General features: G+C 60.3%; 1 protein-coding gene across 1 annotated transcript in view; it reads right to left on the minus strand.

The window, feature by feature from the left end:
- The window catches only part of Gramd4 (GRAM domain containing 4), a 78,706-nt gene that overhangs the window by 20,216 nt on the left and 38,983 nt on the right, over positions 1 to 19,507 (minus strand). Inside the window, exon 4 of the mRNA XM_027954632.2 lies at positions 62 to 182. Within this exon, the coding sequence (XP_027810433.1) occupies positions 62 to 182 (121 nt within the window). The remainder of the gene's footprint in view (positions 1 to 61; positions 183 to 19,507) is intronic.

A 19,507-nucleotide genomic window follows, 5' to 3' on the forward strand; every position in this document is an offset into this window, starting at 1 on the left:
TCTGAGTCCTCGCCTCAGGTGCTGCGCTACAGCAGCGGAAGCCGACGGAGGCGGGCCTTACCTGGCCTTCAGCGCCTCCTGCAGTCTCTGCTCCAGCTCAAGGCGCCGCTGCCGCTCCCGCTCCACCTCCTGCCGCAGCACCTCTGAGTTGGTCTCTTCTCGCAGCTTCCGCAGCTCCTCCTCTGCGGGGAGAGCAGCCAGTGAGTGGCATTCACGCCCATGGCACGTGTCCAGACCCCAGTTGCCCTCACCTGACGGGCCGCGGCCTCCCTCTGGGGTGCTCAGGGGAAGGAGCCGTTCCCTGGACGCCCCCACACAGTCCCAGGGCTTCTCCACGGTGCCCGGCAGCACGCCCATCAGGACCACAGGTGCAGCCACCGGGGCACTGCCACCCAGGGCACAGGGCAGGACCAGGGCCTTGGCCGCCCACCCACAGGCCGACACCTGCGTGCAGAGGGCCTGTGCGGCACAGCAGCTCTGGGCCGCCTTGTGAGGAGAACCCCGACCCACGCGAGGCCACCAGGCGGGTGCTGGGGAGGCCTTGCCAAGGGGCGGGACCTGGGCCAGTCCTCAGTGAGGCGGGAAGGGGAGAGAAGCGGGTGGCAGACACGGGGACCAGAGAGGAGGCAGCGTCCTGCTGTCCCCAGCACAGAGGGAGGACACTTCACCATGACCCGCTGCGGCTCGCGAAGACACAGAGGAGAAGCCCGTAGGACCCAGCACTAAGACAGGCCAGGAGATGGGCAGGGGTGTGGGGTGGACAGGGGTGTAAGGTGGGCAGGGGTGTGGGGTGGGCAGGGGTGTAAGGTGGGCAGGGGTGTGGGGTGGGCAGGGGTGTAAGGTGGGCAGGGGTGTGGGGTGGACAGGGGTGTGGGGTGGGCTGGGGTGTGGGGATGGGCAGGGGTGTGGGGTGGGCAGGGGTGTGGGGTGGACAGGGGTGTAAGGTGGGCAGGGGTGTGGGGTGGGCAGGGGTGTGGGGTGGGCAGCAGTAGGGGTGTGGGGTGGGCAGGGGTGTGGGGTGGGCAGGGGTGTGGGGATGGGCAGGGGTGTGGGGTGGGCAGGGGTGTGGGGTAGACAGGGGTGTGGGGATGGGCAGGGGTGTAGGGTGGGCAGGGGTGTGGGGTGGGCAGGGGTGTGGGGTAGACAGGGGTGTGGGGATGGGCAGGGGTGTAGGGTGGGCAGGGGTGTGGGGTGGGCAGGGGTGTGGGGTGGACAGGGGTGTGGGTGGGCAGGGGTGTGGGTGGGCAGGGGTGTGGACAGGGGTGTGGGGATGGGCTTGGTTTGGGATGTGCAGGGGGTGGAGATGGTTAGGGGCGTGGGTGACGGACAGAAGGAGGAGGGAGAACAGGTGGATGGATGATGGGGGGATGGAGAGCCCCTCCCTCCAATACTGGCCACTGGGGGACGCCACAGACTGCTGAGGCTCAGCCAGCATCACAGCCTTGAGTGACAAGAACTTATCCCCTACCTTGGGGAACCCCCAAATCCTGGCAGGAAGCAGAAAGAGCAGAAGCCTCCTCTAGGAGAAGAGAGGCTGGGGCAGCAGAGGGCCTGAGCAGGACTGCCCGGGAGGGAAGGAGATGGGCAGGTTTCAGTCACAGGGCACCGGGCAGCTGTTAGTCCACCTGAGGGCCCTGGAGTCCTCCCACAGGCAGGGGGAGGGGCGGTCAGCAGCCTGGGCTCCCCGGTCCCACTTAGGCCCTTGTGGGGAGAGGACAGGGCAGGAACTGCAGGCCATGGTGGTGGACTGAGGGTCAGCCTAGGCATTCAGCATGGGTGGCAGAAAAATGCTCGCAGATGGTACCCAGGACCCAGAGCTGGCAGCTGAGGAGCAGGGCGTGGGGTCTGGGGTCTGGCCACAGGTCCATGTGTCTGCTCAGGCTCCTCCCTCCACCTCAGGTCTCCCCCATTCCTGCTGCCCACCTGCGCCAGGCAGGGACGGGAGACAGGCGTCTCCTCCTCCTCCTCTGCCCCCCCCGCCTCCCCCTCCTGGCACCAAGGCTGCGTGCCCCCCTGCTGCCCTCCTGGCGCTGGTGCAGGCGACACTCGAAACGTAAGATGGAAGAGCTCAGGGAAGCAGAGATCCGCTGCCTGCAGACACCGGGTCCCTGTTCCTTCTCCAAGGCACCTCTGCCCCCACCACAGGGCCAACGGGATGCTCCCTGCCCCCTGGGAGGTGCAGCCTGTGCTTTGGGGACAGGTCCTTTTCCCACACAGCTGTTCAGGTTTCACGGGGCTATTCGAGGAGCCTGCTCTCTCTGAACCCTCTAGCCTGCTGGTCCACATCGGGGTGCCCATGAGCCCCTGAGGTCCAGGAGCCCAGCTGCTGCCCCCTGCCCGGCACACGCTGTGTGGCGCACCGAGCACTGCCTGGCACGTGGCCGCTGGGCTGGACGATGAGAGCAAGAGGAGCCACCAGCACGGCCAGCTGAGGACAGGGGGGCGGGGAGGAGCCAGGCGGGTGGGGCCCGTGCACAGCCCAAAGCCGAGGGCGTCTCCGAGGAGCGCCTCTGCCCAGCCCCACCGTGCTCTGGTGGGCACGGCGCTGTGCCAGGAGCCTGCGACACTCCTGCGTAGCCACCTAGTGAGCAGTGCCTGGGAACACCTGAGCTGCGCTCCAGGGGCCCCGGGGCAGCCCCGAAGACCAGGGGCGACTTTCTCAGCCAGCAGGGCCCTGGCCAGGGTGGCCGTCCATCCCAGCCCCAAGGCCCCTGCAGCCTCATGGAGCACAGACACCGACACCTCGGTGACCACATTCATCTTGCTGAGCTCACCCAGAGGCCTCAGGTCAGCCCTGCCCACGGCCACATTCCCCATACCGTGTGGCCCTGAGGATGGCACAAAGAAGCGCGTCGGCGCCCGCTGCTGGCAGCAGAGCTGTGGAAGGACAGCCCTCAGCAGCAGCCACGGCGCTCGGCACACGGGCAGCCTGGCGACCTCCAGCACCTCCCGCCCGTGGCCTCCAGGCTGGCTCCCTGGATGCCTGGTCCTGAGGCCTTTCCTGAATGACCCCACCCCCCTGAGTCTGGGGACCAGCTGGGGCTGCGCACCAGCCCCCCAGGGCTTGGGGTACTGGGAGCAGAGACATAAAGAAGGGGGCGTCGGGCGGATGGCTTCAGAATGCCTCGGGCCTCCTTCCTTCTTACAGGACTGAAATAACTTGGTGACTGTCTCAGCTGCGGGGGAAACACAGGTGGCAGGCCCACACCACACTTATGGAGGTGACAGCACCAGAGCCAACAGCGGCCACTAGCAGCAGGCCCCCTGGGCAGAGGCTCCGACCTGGCGAGCTCGAGGACTCAGTGGGAAGAGGCCCAGGTGCAGAGAACACCCAGCCACTGGGGCTGGGGTACAGGGGAGTGGCATCCAGGCCAAAGGGACAGCCCCCTCAAGTCCCGCAGACCCAAGGAACACCATCACCCCTCACAAGGACAACGGCCAACCCAGGAGGAAGACAGTCCTTGAGGTTCCGACAGCACCTGGATTGCAGGGACCCCTCACCATGCAGTGACGCCTCAGGCTCAGAGCCTGGAGCCACAGCAGACGAGGGTCACAAGGGGAGAGGCCTCCGGGCAGGGCAGGGCAGGCAGCAGGTGAAGCCAGGACCCCGCCCACAGAAACACAGCGGCAGGCAGGCACCGAGACCCTGACGACACCAACGTGAGGTGGGGTGCCTGGGACAGCCCGAGAGCAGAACACCAGAGGGGGCATCTTCCTGGGGTGACCCGGCCGTCCCGTCTCCACAATGTCCTCCTGTGGAGGCCAGGACCAACCTGGTCCCCCAACAGAATCAGCAGGGGCAGGCGTGGGTCCAGGTGACTGGTTAGCCTCTGTTTTGATGGCACAGACCACCCCAGTCCCACCCAGGGACCCCCAGGGCTGAAAGACAAAGCCCTTCCAGAAGGGAAACCCACAGGGGACGGCAGTGGCCTGTGCTGCACAGGATACTCCTCAGACCAAAGCTCCGACCCATCACCTACTCTGTGAGTAGGAACAGAGGGCCCTGCGGAGAGGCAGCCGCCCCCTGCTGGTGGTCAAGGTGAGACCCTCGCTAGCCTGGAACCCCTGGGTAGGACATGGAGGGGTTCATGGGAACCGAGCCACTCCCGCTCCTGACCTCCTCACCAGAGCTAGAGACACAGCCTCAAGTGGAGACCCTGAAGCTCAGGCCAAGGTCAGCACAACGGCCCAGGCTGCCCTCCGGGAACAGCCGTCCAGGCCAAGCTTGGTCGCAGTGGACCAGGGGAGAGGCCAGAGCTCAGCAAACCTTCTGAAAACATTTAGGCTGGCTGAATGCTGGCATCCACTCCCGGGGTGGACATCTGGAGCCAGCAGAGCCCACCGGGCAGCTAGGCAAGCTTGGAGCAGACCCGCCCCAGGTGGCCCGGGGAGCTGGCCAATTCACAGGCAGCTCTGCCTGGCTCCCTAGGGACTGAGGACCGAGGCCCCCGACCTGCTGCCCTGGCCCCACGGGGCAGGCACACACTGCGGGTGAGGTGAGCCAGGCTGCTCAGGTGTTCACACGGGCCCCTAAGTGTCCGTGAGCCAGCACACGGGCAGGAAGCTGCTGCCACATCCCTGGACACACGGCTGGCACCAGGGTGGGCCTACAAAAGGGGGGCTGCAGCTCCTCCTCGGGGTGCGAGGGGGGATCCCCGAGGCAACCCAGGTCCACAGAGAAGGGGACAGCAAGCACGGGCTCCCGGTGGCATGCTGCGTTTCCCAGTCTGTGTCCACTTGAGCTGAGCCCAAGCCTGGCAGGATCCTAGGGAGGACTTCCACCCTATCCCTGCTGGCTCTGGCCCTAGGACCCAGCCTGGTTCAAGAAGATGACAGAATGAGGGGAACGGCCGGAGGGCAGGGACAGCTCCACAAGTGCTCACACACACGCCAGAGACAGGGGGACAGGCTGACCCCAGGGACGCTGGGCTGGGCTGGTGCAGAGGACGTCGGTCGGGGTGGGGGTCACAGGGGGAACTCGACAAGCTATAGGCCTGACCATCTGCAGGGCCTCTGCCCTGGCACCTGGCCTGGCTTTAAACCAGAGTTCCAGGGGACACTGCCCCAGAGGATTCAAGGGCACTCGAGAGTCCTGTGCATGATGTCCCCTGGCACTGTGTGACACCCACTGATATGTATCTTCACTGGGAAACACTGTGCCCAGCTCTGTGCAGGGACACAGTCAGGGAAAGAGGGGACAACACAGTGCCAGGGCAGATGTCCAAGGGGGAGCTGGAGAACAGCATCAGGGGGATGAGTGGCCCCTCTCAGGTAGATCTTACCAGACCCTGCCTGACCCGCTTGGTGGGCGGAGCCATGTCCCTGACAGGAAGGGACCCTGTCACCTTGAGGGCCCTTCCTCTGGGAAAGGCACACAGCAGATGACAGTGAAGAGGGCCTGGGCCTCCTTGCTGCCCACTGAGACAGGCATCCCCCAGGGCCCTCTAAGGCCACCTCCCAGGACCCTATTCTCAGCCATCAGGCCCCTCCTGCAGTCCGGCATAAAGCAGGGGCTCAACTGAGGCTCACTCGAGCAGCAGGTGGACCAACCAACTGTCCCATCTGCCGCTGCAGAGATCCCTGGGTGGGCGCTTCTCCCAAAGGTGAGCAGGCACCTTGGACGTGGGCACTCAAAGCAGCTGCCTTCCACCGTCAGAGCCTGGCGCGGAGCTGCTCCGTCCCACAGCGCCTCCACCCCCTCCACCCGGGGCAGAGGACAACACCTCATGGGGCGGGCCTGCTCTGGACAGGGCGGCTGGGCAGGGGAGGGCAGACGCTTCCCATCCCCACATCCCAACCCCCAAAGCCCACCCCCCCCCAAGGTCAAGGCCGCCAGACACCTTCTCTCCAGCATGTGCACAGGAGGAGATGATGGCTCTTCCCAGCGCAGGGGAACAGGAAACCACATGTTCCTTACGGGGCCGCCCCTGAGCGCCCCTTCCTGCTGTCACTAAATCATGAAAGGTCATCTCATGACTCACCATGTAATGGAACGTTAGCCAAAGCCTGAGCCAGGGTGGCCACACCAGCCCCAGAGACAGAGGTGGACGGGTGTGGTGCCCTCCTGAGACGGACGGGATGCCCATGAGTGTGAAAGGGCGCATTGTACCCCAGGGAACTCAGAGAGGAGCCCAGGGTCCTTTTGCCTGCATCTCCCAGCAAATGGGCCTCAGCCCTCGCTGTCACTGAGTGCAGGAAGCTAGCGCCCACTGTCGAAGCTGCCCTCCTCCCACCTCGCCCGAGCCCTGCCCAGGCCAGCGGGCTGGCTGGGCAGCCTTGCAGACACGTCTCCTCCCACTGGGCCAGCAGAGCGGAGGCTTCCCACCTTTTCCTGGTGACACAAGAGCCAGAAAAATGAAGCCAGCCAGCTTTCTGACCACTCGTCTCTCGTGTATGTGGGCTGGCACTCACTCGCTCGCTTGCACGCAGGGGCGGGCGCTCTCTCTCTCTCTCTCTCTCTCTCTCCCACTGAGCAAATGGCCCCCTGCCGAGGCCCAGTATCTCCCTCCCAGACTCAAACAATGAGTCGACCCCAGGCCTGGCACTGAGGCCCGCCTGCTGCCACCAGTGACATATTTAGGTCAGATACAGTGCACAGCCCCACCATCCTGCCATAGGACAAAGGCGACACAAATGCTCATTCTTGGTTTTTCTTTTTCCTCTTGAGTAGGAAATAAGATTTCTTGCTAAGTGGAAAGGACTGGGCTGGTCCTGCTACAGGCCCGGGGCTCACCAGCCTCCCGGGACCAGCCCCCCCAGGGTTCTATGCGCGGGACACCCCCCAACCAGGAGCTGACGGTGGTGCTAATAGTACCCTGCCCCCGTCTCCGGGAGCCTGGACCCAGGTCCTGCAGATCTGGGGCTGCTGCCGAGGCCCTGGGCTCTGCGGGCATCCACAGCTTGGGGCTTCCACATGCCCTCAGCTGCTCATGGACACCAAGGACACCAGCCAGCCCACCCCACAATGGGCAGCCCCCCACAGACTCAGGCTCCTGCTCCCTCAGTCAGGAGCGAGGTCCCCCAGAGCAGGGTGCAGGGGAGCGAGCCCTCCCCAACCTCCTGGGGCTGCTGTAAAAAATCACCACAAAGAGGCAAAATTGATATTGTCAAATGGCCAAAACTACCCAAATGTGATTCCAATTAAAATCCCAATGTCATTCCTTATAGAAACAGAAAAAGCCATCATGAAATTCATTTGGAAAAATAAGAGACCCAAAATAGCCAAAGCAATCCTTAGCAAGAAGAGTGAAGCAAGAGGCATCACAACACCAGACCTTCAACGACACTACAGAGCAGTAGTGACAGAACCTGGCATGGTATTGGCACCAAAATAGGTATGTAGACCAATGGTACAGAACAGAGACTAACCCACATAAATACAGTCGTCTCATACCAGACAAAGATGCCAAAAACATGCACTGGAGAAAAGATAGCCTCTTCAACAAGTGGTGCTGGGAAAACTGGAAAACGATATGCAGCAAAATGAAACTAAACCCTCTCTCTCCCCATGCCCAAAACTCAACTAAAAGTGGATCAAGGACTGAGGAATTAAACTAGAGACCTCTCACCTAAAGGAAGAAAAAGTAGGCCTAATTCTCCATCAGGTCAGATTAGGCCCCGACTTCCTTAACAAGACTCCTAAACCGCAAGAAATAAAACCAAGAATCAACAAATGGGATGGATTCAAACGTCAGACAGAGCACGAGTCTCCAGGACACACAAAGAACTCAAAAAACCAAACCACCCAATCAATAAATGGGCTAAGGAGCTGAACAGACACTTCTCAGAAAAAGGTATACAACAGACCAACAAATATATGAAAAAAAATGTTCAAAATCTCTAGTAAGTAGAGAAATGCAAATCTAACTGGTGTGAGTAGTTTAAAAAACTACTCACACCAGTTAGAATGGCAGTTATCAAGAATACAGACAACAATAAGTGTTGGCGAGGATGTGGGGAAAAGGTGCACTCATACATTGCTGGTGGGACTGCAAATTGGTGCAGCCAATATGGAAAGCAGTATGGAGAGCCCTTAAAACTTGGAATAGATCCACCATTTGACGCAGCTATCCCACTCCATTATCTACACCCAAAGGACTTAAAAACAGCATATTATAGTGACAGAACCACATTCACAATAGCTAAACTGTGGAAGCAACCTAGATGCCCTTCAATAGATGAATGGGTAAAGAAACTGTGGTATATATACACAGTGGAATATTACTCAGCAATAAAAGATGATAAAATTATGGCATTGGCAGGTAAATGGATGGAGTTGGAAAATATCATGCTTAGCGAAGTAAGCCAATCCTAAAAAAACCAAATGCTGAATGTTCTCTCTGATAAGTGCATGCTGATCCATAATGGGGGGTGGGCATGGGGAAAATGGAGAACTATGACTGGGCAAAGGGGAGGGAAAGGAGGGGGCATGGGGACAGGAAAGATGGTGGAATGAGATGGACGTCAGTACCCTAGGTACATGTGTGACTGCACATATGGTGTGATGCTACATGGTGTACAACCAGAGAAATGAAGTTGTGCAGCAACTGCGCACGATGAATCAAAATGCATTCTGCTGCCATATGTACCTCATTAGAGTGAATGAACAAATAAATAAATACATACATAAAATCGCCGCGGACTTGGTGGCTTAGACAACACCGCTCTTCCCTTACAGCTCCAGAGACCAGAGGCCCCAAAGGGGTCTGGCTGGGCTCGAGGCAAGTGTGGGGTTGCTCCGCTGCATGACCCCTTTCCTGGTGTTGCCCACTTTAGAGGCACCTACAGCTCAGGACCCTAGCAGCAATGACATCACTGACTTCTGACCCCATGGCTACCTCTCCTCCTCAAACCCTCCCGCCTCCGTTTGAGGACCCCTGGGACGACTGACCCAGGTCGTCTCTGGTGGACAATCCTGGGTCACCTCCCATCTCAGACCAGCATCGTCGTCACATCAGCACGCCCCTCTGCTGGGGAGGTCCCATTCATATTTCGGGCAGCAGCATGCAGACACTCACAGGTCGCTCTCTGCTCCACTCTCGAGACACAATGCAGGGTGGAAAGTCCCTGGTAGCCGGGGGGGATGGGGCAGCCCTCTCGGCTCCCCCGGCCCACAGTGGACCTTCTGTCCTCCAGCCCCTGGCATTTCGAGGGTCACAAAGCAAGGAGCCTCCTTTACCGGGCTGGCTGTCCCTCCTGGGGTGCACAGACCCCAGCTGTCCCTTTCTCCCCACTGCCAGCTGTGCCCCAGACGCACCTGAAGCAGGACTCACCAGGACCGCACCCGTGGCCCTGGAGAGAACCGCTCATGGTAACCTCTCTGGATCAGCGGGGGCAGAATGTCACCAAGGGGACGCTTGCAGGTGGGCCGTGTGTGACCTTGCAGTATACTCAAAGACCATGGAGCAGAGACATATGGGAGCTCAGAGTCCAGGCTCCAGCTGCCTGACCCTCCTCCCCACACAGGCCACGCTACGCCAGGAAGCTGCAGAGGTGGGCACTGCCCACGCTGGCCAGCAGCTAAGCCACAGGTAAGGACCACGGCCAAGGCCGCCACCCAGCACTTTGGGCTGCGGATGCTGTTATATCACAGGCCGTAGATCACGCGGGGCAGCTCCCAGCCCAGGGGCCTGCTCCTCTCCCAGGGCCTGGTGCTGGCCTTGGGCTCCGCGCACTCAGGTGACCTGGTTACAGACAGCTAAGGACAGTCAGGGAGCCTGCAGGAGGCCAGGGCAGCCAGAACCCCCAACGCCCAAGGATGTGCCCCAAAAAGAAGAGATTAGGCACAGCTCAAGTTGGGCTGCACCGACACCCACCCAGCAAGCCAATCCACTCTCCAGGAAGGCAAGATCACCCAGGTGCATGGCCCCAGAGGGAAACCGGGACGGTCCCCAAGGGTACAAGGAGCACAGTCAGGGGACACAGAGTGACTGGTGAGAGGAGGAGGGAAGGAGGCCAAGGGCGGTCTGGGCCCCGAGGCACTCTTGTGGCCACAGGCCTTGCAGCAGTCGACGAGCCAATCAAGTTCTGGTGGCACCTCTGTGGGACACTGAGAAGGGGGACGTCCCAGCCCTGCACACAGGCTCCTGCCTCCAAAGGGTGGAGCAAATGAGGCTCAGAGACCCTGGAGTCGAGAGAGATGCCCAGCAACACTCTGCACACCAAGCTCACTTGCTGGAGGCTACAGGAAGCCCCGGGCAGCTGGCGGCCAGGCTGCCACCCGGGCCACACCTCACCCCGGGGTCTGGAGGGAGAAGGGCAGGTGACCCGCTGACTGGCACTCTGGAGCACCCTCCCCACCATATTCTGATCTTAGGGGAGGCAGAGGAGACGCCTTGGCCCATGCCCACCACGGGCCCGGGCAGCGCAATGGCGGCTCTACCCACCACCCTGGGCTCAGCGACACCCAGCCCACAGGGAAGCTGGTGGGAGGAAGGAAAGCAGCTTCGAGGCTATTTTTAAACCTGCAAAAGTAGAACTCTGAAGCAGGAGTCCTCCCGGCACACCACTCCACGGCCAGCCTCAGCCAGAAATAAAAATCAAGTGATAACCCTTAAATAAACTCCTTCCCACCCAGCCCGGAGCGCAAACCCCCAGAAACAGGAGGCTGCTCCCGGCCAGGTGGCGCTGCGCACCCCACAGCCGGCTGGGCCCTGCGCCTCCCGGACTCACTGACTCTCGGGCCCCATACTCCTCCCAGCACCATCGTGGACCTTTCTAGAAGACAAAGCCAGGCCCCCCCACACACACAGGTACAAGGGGACTCCTGAGCTGAGCCACACCTGCACCTTCAGCCCTGGGAAGAGACAGCGCCCCTCCGCCGGTGGCCCGGTGATCCACTCTGCCTGAAGGAAACGGTTCACCCTGGAACTACCTCCCTGCTCTGCCCACGTTCCCTCGCATGGCCCCTTGTCCCCGGTCAACTCGGCAGAAGCAGGAATAAGCCGTGGACGCTGCACAGACGCCACCAGGCAGCGCCTGGTCCTGGCCTGCACTCCCTGCCCTCCGGGCTGCCGCTCGCATGCCCCCAGTGAGCGCTGCACCGTAGGAAACCATCGTGGGGTTGCGGGGACCGTAGTGCACCGAGACCTTGCCACGTAAAGAACAAGAAATGGGATCCGGGCCGGTGCTTTCACCCACAAGGACGGATTACCAGGAATCGATAATGGCCTTTCAGCGCGAGATGGCGCAGGGCATCTAACACCGGGGCCGGATGCCGGGCTGGGCCCAGCACTGAGCAGGTGCTCCTCCCGCCGGGCTCCCCTCTGGCCAGGCACTCGGTCCCTAGCTGAGCCCTTTGGGCTGGTCCTGTCCCAAAGCAACAGGCTCTTTGCTGAACAGCCACCCACCGCTCAGTGTGGGCGGGGACAGGCAGGGACACCCTGGCTCCATTAGTGAGGTCAGGCCCCAGGCTCCGAGTGGATGGGCCAGCAGGGAGCAAAGGGGCACAGAGGACACATGCGCCTGGGACAGCATGGGAGCAGAGGGAGGAGTCGGGCCCTGGGAGGCCCCAGTGGGGCCATGAAGGTGTGCAGGGGGGGTATGCCCCGTGGAGGGAACAGTCCTTCCACCCTCTGCCCACCCTCCTCTCATTGATTCATCCATCCAACCATTCGCACTCCCAACCCACCCCTGGCTCACATGCTCACTGATCCGTCCAGCCAGCCATCGATCCAGTGACCCCCTGCCCATCCTCCACCCCTGCACATGCACACACACACACACCCAGATGTGCACCAAGCAGCAGGCGGCCAGGCTCTGTGCCCAAGCTGGCAGAACTCACAGGTAGGGTATCCACACTGCCCGTGAGTCCAGTCCATGGAGGAGACGAGTGGGGATGAACAAGGGTGCCCCCCCGAGCTGGAACACTGGACATGCCGGGCCACCCTGGCACTCCCCATGGACACCCTCTCTGTCAGCGTGGCCTCCTCTGTGCAGACGACAGTTTCAACAAGGGACCCCAGGGAGACAGCAGAGGACAGAAGGCCACGGACCCAGACAACTTCCTGGCCCCCACCCACACCTCTGCGGTGCCATCTGGAAGCACGCACACGTCCCCAGCCCCTCACAGCTAGGGGCTCATGATGAGCCCCGTGGGACCTGACGATCACTCAGAGAAGTCCCAGAGATGGGCGGGGGCTCCCCATTCAACTCTCCCCATGGGATTCAATTCTGTCATCAAAAGCACCTGTCCACTGCTGACCCCACCAGCATAAGCCAGCAGGAGAGCGCGGACAGGGCAGCTCCTGGCTCGGCCCCTCGGCGCAGCAGGGGAGCACAGCAGGGAGGCCGGAGCAGGAGGACCAGGCCGCAGGCTGTGGGGCAGGACCGTGGAAGCTCTGGCATGGGGTCACTGGCTCTGAGCACCTCCTGACCAGGGCCACCAGGAATCTCAGGGCTGATCATCCACAAAGAGAAGGAGCTGGGAGGGTGGAGGTTCTTCTCACTGGGTGCTGGGGGAGGAACCAGGGCTCACAAATGACAGGCAAGGGCCTCGCACTGAGCCACGCCCCAGCCCCCAAAATAGGGAGCCCTGGCCCCAGTGGAGCAAGCTTTTAATTTTCTTGGGGCCAATTCCATCTTCCTCCTACACAATTCTGCAGGATCTGATGTCCAGTCCCGTTCTCAGTTGTCAGTCATCTGTGCATCCAGCCTGGTCCCACCTGGCCCTCTGCGTGTCTCCCTGGGGACAGAGCCAGACTTGCCAAGCCTCTGTCCCCGGAGGTTCACCTCTTCAGCTCAACACCACTGAATCGGCAGGAGGAAGAGATGAGAGACCAAACCTCTGCAAGACATCTGCAGGCTGGGGGGACGGGTGGGTCCAGGTGCAGCTGGACAAGCCCAGCTCCATCAGGCCTCATGGCTGCTGGCTCCCAAGACCCTTCTGTCTTCAGAACGGCAATGGTGAGGTCTTCCTCACCTCCAACCACCCAGGCTGGCCATGCCGAAACTCGCCCGCCCCGCAGGGGCCCTCTCTGAGTCTGTGCATCCAAAGGACGGCCCTTCATGTCTGTGGCCACCCACCTGCTCCCAGGTTCCTGGAGGAGTCCTCCTCAGGGTGCAGGGTGGGGGCGGCCACTCTGACCCTCAGAGCAGGGGGAAGCCTCCTCAGAGCAGCATGGGGGCTCAGGAGCAAAAGCACCTCTTTCCAAGTCAGGATCCACCCACTGTGTGGGTGCCAAGGGCCCAGAGACGGGCTCCCTAGAGGAGCCTCTGCCAGGCCACCCAGGGAGGTCCCTGCAGGCCTTCACGTCAATAGGAGGAAAAAACCTGGATCCCCGGGGTCCTCAGCAGAACAGTCCAGCAAGGGGAGCTCCATGCCATGCCACACCACACTGCTCCTGAGTAGGGCTGCGTGTGCACCTGTGAGACGGACAGCCTCCCTCTCCAGAGCCCGTGCCAGCAGGAGGTCAACAGACGCACACTCATGTACAGGCTCAAAAAGCAACCAGCAACTGGGGTGAGCTTCGGGATGACTGGAAATGAATGATGCTTTTGGTTTATTTATGGACTTCCTTAACACACCCAGGCCAGGGCTAAACGCAGCTCGCCCTCGCCTCTTCAGCCTGGGCCCCGTCTACCAGGAACACTTGTCCTCTTCAATATTTAACCACCCAAGAAGGCCACGTGCAATCGGCCCTTTCCTCTCCTCCGTGAAGGGAGAGAAAGTGCCGCAGATAATTGAATGACCACGTGGAGCTTACGGACAGGGGCACTGCAGTCCTCTTAGGTGACTGTGTTCAACTGTCTGCTGACAAGTGGCAGAGACACGAACCAGAAGCCAGAGTCCCAATGCCGCACTGAGGGGCAGGGACAGCCAAGCAGCCAGGACATCTTGGTGGACCCCAAGGTCACACACGGCCTGCTCCTGGGGATGGAGCTGGAAGCCAGACCCTGCAGGCTCCACTGTGATGACCTTCCTGCAGCCGACCTGTGCCCCCCACCCCCCGCACTGCTCCCAACCCGGGCATCATGCTCAGGGCAGGGAGATGAGTGCCACCTGTGTCATCAGGGTGCAGAACCTGGTAAGAACCACCTGCGAGCACTGCAGCAGCCCAAGGCCGCAGACCGCGGGACAGGCCATGGTTGGGGAACAGGCGGGCTGACCACACCAGGAACTGCCTCTAGGTGTAGGTGTGGGTGTGCCGATGTTTGCCTAAGGGATAAGATCAGATATCACCTGGCTTCCATTTACAAAGTCATTGGAAGAAATCGCTGAACAAATAACCTAATCAGTAAACAGGCAAAGAACCGGCAGGTACTTCTCAAGAAACAACAATACCTGGAAAGCACCCTCTCCAGCAATCAGGGAAACGCACCCAGAACTGGCTAGACTCTCGGCTCACTCCAGTCACCACAGCGATTCTCAAGAACATACATGACAAACGCCGGCGAGGACGTGGCGGAAAGGGGTGCTCGTCTCCTGTCGGTGGGACTGCCTTTAGTGCCACGCTGGAAAGCAGGGGGGAGACTCCCCCAAACTAGGAATGGATCCACCCATGACCCAGCCAGCCCACTCCTTGGGATTCATCCAAAAGAGCTAAAGTCAGCCTACCATAGTGACAGGGCCACCCCAGTGTCACAGCAGCAAGTTTACACAGCCAGGTCGTGGGGCCACCTGTCAACAGGCGAAGGGATGGAGAAAGTGTGGTATAAAGACAAATGGAGCTTTACTCGGCCACAAGAAGAGGGAGATCACGGCACTTGCTGGAGATGGCAGGTCTGCGGTGAGCCAGACCCAGGAAGTCAAGGGTCAGGTGTCCCCTCATACGGGGACTGGAGCAAACAGGGGAGGGAGGGAGGGAGGAGTGGGGAAGACCGGGCGGAAGGGAGACCAGGGGGCAGAGGGGCAGCGGTGGAGCAGGAGGGGAGGGGAGGGGAGTGGACCTCCAGGATCACGGTGCACGACACATGCGACCCCACAGGGAGCCCCACCTTCAGGAACTAGTGGAAGGACCCATCAAAGCGGACACAAGGAGGGGGAGAGGAGGCCGGGAGAGGGGGAAAGGGGGGGGAGGCCGGCGGAGGAAAGGGAAGTCCACGCATGTGCAGCCTCGTGGGGACCCAGCTCTGCGTTCTATATGATGCTAAAAGAACAGGAGAAAGGAAAGAGATTCAGCGGAAGGTGCGGGGCCTGGGGGCTTGAGGGGCAAGATGGGGTCCTGAGTTCAAGATCAGCCTCTGCACTTTAACAGGCCCTCAGTGACTTAGCAAAACTCTGCCCTAAAATTAAAGGTAACAAGGGCTGGGAGTGCAGCTCGGGTAGAGTGCCCCTGGGTCAGTGGCATAAACAGAGAGACCACTGGCTATCCACAGGGGAGGGGCGGTGTAGGTGAGGGAGCAGGCAGAGGAACTCTAGCTCTCTGAACACACCCCGACTTGGGATCCATGTAAACAATTTGAAATTAATTCAGTCCTTTTTGAGATGGGGTCTCACTATGCTGCCCAGCTGGCCTTGAACTCCTGGGCTCCAGTGGTCCTCCTGCCTCAGCCTCCCGAGTAGCTGGGACCACAGGTGACACCACAGCAGACTGTTTTAGCAGCTGTAAGAGCTTCATTTTTGAAAAAGCTCTTGACAAACATGAGATGGAAGGAGACGGCCTCAGGGGCCACACATGGCTCGGGGACACTCTGGATGAGATGGCCCAGCCTGCGTCTGTCTCCCCGCAAGGCAACAGCACACAAGCACAAACTGAGGACATTCTACAAGTAAGTAACCAGCACTCCTTGAAAACACCAAGTCAGGGAACAGACACAGGCTGACCACTGTCCAGGAGAAGGAGTCCAAAGAGGCAGCAGAAACGCACAGAGCCCACGCGGAGCTCCTCCCTGGAGGGCAGTGAGTCTCCCTCCAGCAGCCTGATCCTCACTGCTCACTGACCTTGATGACTGCGGTTAGGTGGAGACTGACCATCACGTCTGCAACTGACCATCAAGTCTGCAACTGACCATCAAGCAGGTCACAGAAAGAAAATACACAGGAGAACTGCTAGATGGTGGGTGGGGAAAGGATGTATGGCAAGTGGTGGAGGAACCAACAGATGATGGATGGGTGGGCAAGTGGGTGGAGGGATGCCGGAAGGGAGGGATGCATGGGTGAATGGATGGATGGGGGATGGGAGGGTGGATGGATGGGGATGGATGGGTGGGTGGGTGGGGGATGGATGGATGGGTGGGTGGGTGGGGGATGGATGGGTGGGTGGGTGGGTGGGGGATAGATGGGTGGGTGGGTGGGTGGATGTGTAGTGAAGGAATAGATGGAAGACGGAGGGATGACGGTTCTCGAGTGGATGGTGGATGGATGGACGCAGGCACACACACAGACCGAGGGATAGATGGGTGTGGGGTGGGTGGGCAGGTAAATGAGATAGATAAATGTGTAAAACGTGAATCTTGGATGAACAACTGGATGAAAAGCACAAGGGAATCATTTGTATTCTTTCTGTAACTTTCCTGTAAACCTGAAATCATGTCAGAATTAAAAGAAAACGAAGGCAACCTCTGAAACTAAAGTGTAACACTCTAAGGGAGCCAGGCTGCACTGACTTGGTCCCTCGGCCAGGGTGAGTGACTTCAAACGGAGTGGTTTGCACCCCTCCAGGGGAGCAGCCCCTGGGAGCACAAGGACTAGGACTGGATACCAGCTGGTGGGCAGTCCTACGCCGGCGGGCAGCGCTGGCTTGGATTCTGAAGGGTGTGGATGTTGTCGTGCGATAAAACCAGCCCGCATGCGGTGTCGCCTTCTGAGAACCAGGATTTCTAGCACCAGAGAGACCTGGTAAGAATCTGATGAGGCAAACGGGTCAGTTCCAGGCCAGGCGGGCACTTCTCCTGCCACACCAGGAAGACCCACCAGCACTGACCAGGCTCCCACAGCCAGGCAGAGCTGCCTGGGCCCAACAGAGCCGCGACCTGAGGATGAGCCCTCCACCCGCTGGTCTCAGGGGAAGATGCAGCTCATTCTTTCAAATCTGGAAAATGAAGGGGGCGATTCATTTTACAAATGAAGGTTATAAAGCTCAGAATCGGTCGGCTCATGAGTGGAGCGGGAAGGGGCCCGTGCAGCCGGCGCAGGGGCCAGAAAATTACCAAGACCCCGGACATCTGCAGAACTCAAGGAGCAGCTCCTTCTGTCACAGCCTGGACTCAGGGCCTCTGTCTGGAGCACTCTGGGCCACCTACTGGTGACAGGTGGTGGAGGACGCCAGGAGGGCGGGAATCAGCTCCCCGGGAGGTGATGGTGGACGTGGACAAGAGAGCACGGGAAGTGATCTGTTCAGTTCTGGTGCACAATCAAACCTCTCGTAATGGAGCCAGCTCACAGCTCAGGTGGAACTCTGACTGCCACTGTGAGAGCCACCTAGGAGTCCAACAATTGGCCTCTTAGGCAGCACTGAGGCCAGAACCTGAGTGCCGGAGGCAGCAACGACGTCTGGTAGTAGGCAGCCTTGTTTGCACTTTTCCTCACAGCCCCAATCTGTGTCACAGATCTGGACAGCCCCAAAGAAGCACGCCCATGGGTCTGGCTGTTCCATTCTCCAACTTCATCATGACCTGCCTTGAAGTGAATGTGAGTGCACAGTGTCCTGTGGATCCTCCCAGGACCGCTTCTCCTGGACACCTCTCTGCCCCACCAGGCCCCTGTGGATGCTCCACAGCCCGTCGCCTTTGCTGGGGGCCATGCACTCTGCAGGTTCACCGAGCCCCATGAAACCGCCAACACTGGACAGCTCTGGCCCACAAAAAGGCAATGTCATAAGGCTCAGCCGGGAAGAGGCAGCCTCCTGCAGCTGCTGACCTGACCCCAGCTGAGGTCTCCAGCCAGCACAGGATGAGCTCCACATGCCCATGCAAACCCAGCAGAGCTGGCCAAGGCCACAGGTGGCAGGTCCCAGGACTGCAACCAGGAGGGCTTACTACCCACAGCTCTCTCCACCCAGGTGGGCTCAAAGGCAACCTCAGACTCAGGAAAACCAAGTCACTCCATAGCGCAGCCACAGAGCCACCAGAACCACTCACACTCTGTCCCTGGGGGCCAGGGCAGACACGCGCTATCACTGTGCACGCGCACACACGAGCACACATAGGCCCAGCCACCACACACGCTGACCACTGCTGGATATTCACGCACAGATACTACTGCCATGGTCAACCACCTGCACACCTACACTACCGCTGCCACGCACGTACGTACACACACACACACACACACCTCCCTACTGCTCTCCAGCCAGGTGAACCCACAGAGCCGTGTGCGACACGGGTCCCTGACCACCAGGTGAGTGTGCAGATTCCCCTGAGCCAGGCCCCAGCCTGCAGGAGAGGCAGGTGGAAGCCACAGGACAGGGCACCCTGGTCATCTAGCCTCACAGCGGGAGTGTGACGCCCAGCACCACAGGGCCCACCGGAGGGGAGCCGAGGCAATATCACAAGTGAAAGAACCTGGTCCCCTGGGACATCAGGCTTCGTATGTCTGCATCCTACTGAATCCACGGAGGGCTCCGAGCACAGGCCCTGGGCCGGGAAGAGGAGAGAAATCAGAGACAGAGACCCCCCGAGCAGCCGTCAGCACAGGACAGAGGGACAGAGACCAGTCAGGCACCAGCTGCCAGCCAGAGCCTTGAGGAGCCCTAGCCGTGAAGGACCCCCAGAAGGGAGGGGCCTGCCTGTCAGCCCTCAGCCCTGCCCTTTGCCCAGGGCAGCTGGCCGAAGTGGGCCTCCCCTGGGCCTTGCTCTGCGCAGGTCACAGTGCCCAGCTCTGGGTGCGCAGAGCTGAAGCTGCCCCTTCCTGCACCTTCCTCCCAAGAGCAGCGCATCAGCCATCGTACCAGCTGTGAACATGCCCCACGCAGGGTCACGGGCATGGGCTCCTGCGTGGGCTCAGGGCTGGTCTGCCTGCTCGAGGCCCTTACTGGTCAGGGACTCCACCCCGCAGGAGGGCAACTCGAGCTCTCCCTGCCTCCTGCCCTCCCCGTAACACCCAGAGGACACGGAGGAGAGGAGAGAGGATCCAAAGTGAGCAGCCAGGGATTCTTCCCTGCCAGGCCCCCCAGGCCCCTCCAGAACAACCTCTAGTCTCAGAGGCCAGGCCCCAGCAAGTCGGGGCTGTGCGGGAGGCCAAGGACCGGGAATCCACTGCACCCCCTCCCTGACCTGTGACTAATGGAACACAAACCTTTTTTTAAAGAAGTATTTTTTTTAGTTACAGATGAACATGATACCTCTATTTTATTCATCTATTTTTTAAGTGGTGCTGAGGACGGAACCCAGTGCCTCTCACTGAGCCACAACCCCAGCCCCAGAACACAAAACCCGATTCCTACAAAATACCAGACAAGCTCTGAGTGGTGGGAGACGCCCGTGCCAGACTGACTGGAAGGGTCCAGGTCCTCATGGAACATTCTGGTCCTTCCCCACAGGATCCTCTCTTACCCCTCACACTGAGCAAAGGTGACGAGGACCAGGCCCAGAGAAGCAGCCGGCAAAGACGCAGGCTCAGAGGCAAAGG

The sequence above is a fragment of the Marmota flaviventris genome, chromosome 3 (genome assembly GCF_047511675.1).
Source record: "Marmota flaviventris isolate mMarFla1 chromosome 3, mMarFla1.hap1, whole genome shotgun sequence".
Taxonomy (NCBI): domain Eukaryota; kingdom Metazoa; phylum Chordata; class Mammalia; order Rodentia; family Sciuridae; genus Marmota; species Marmota flaviventris.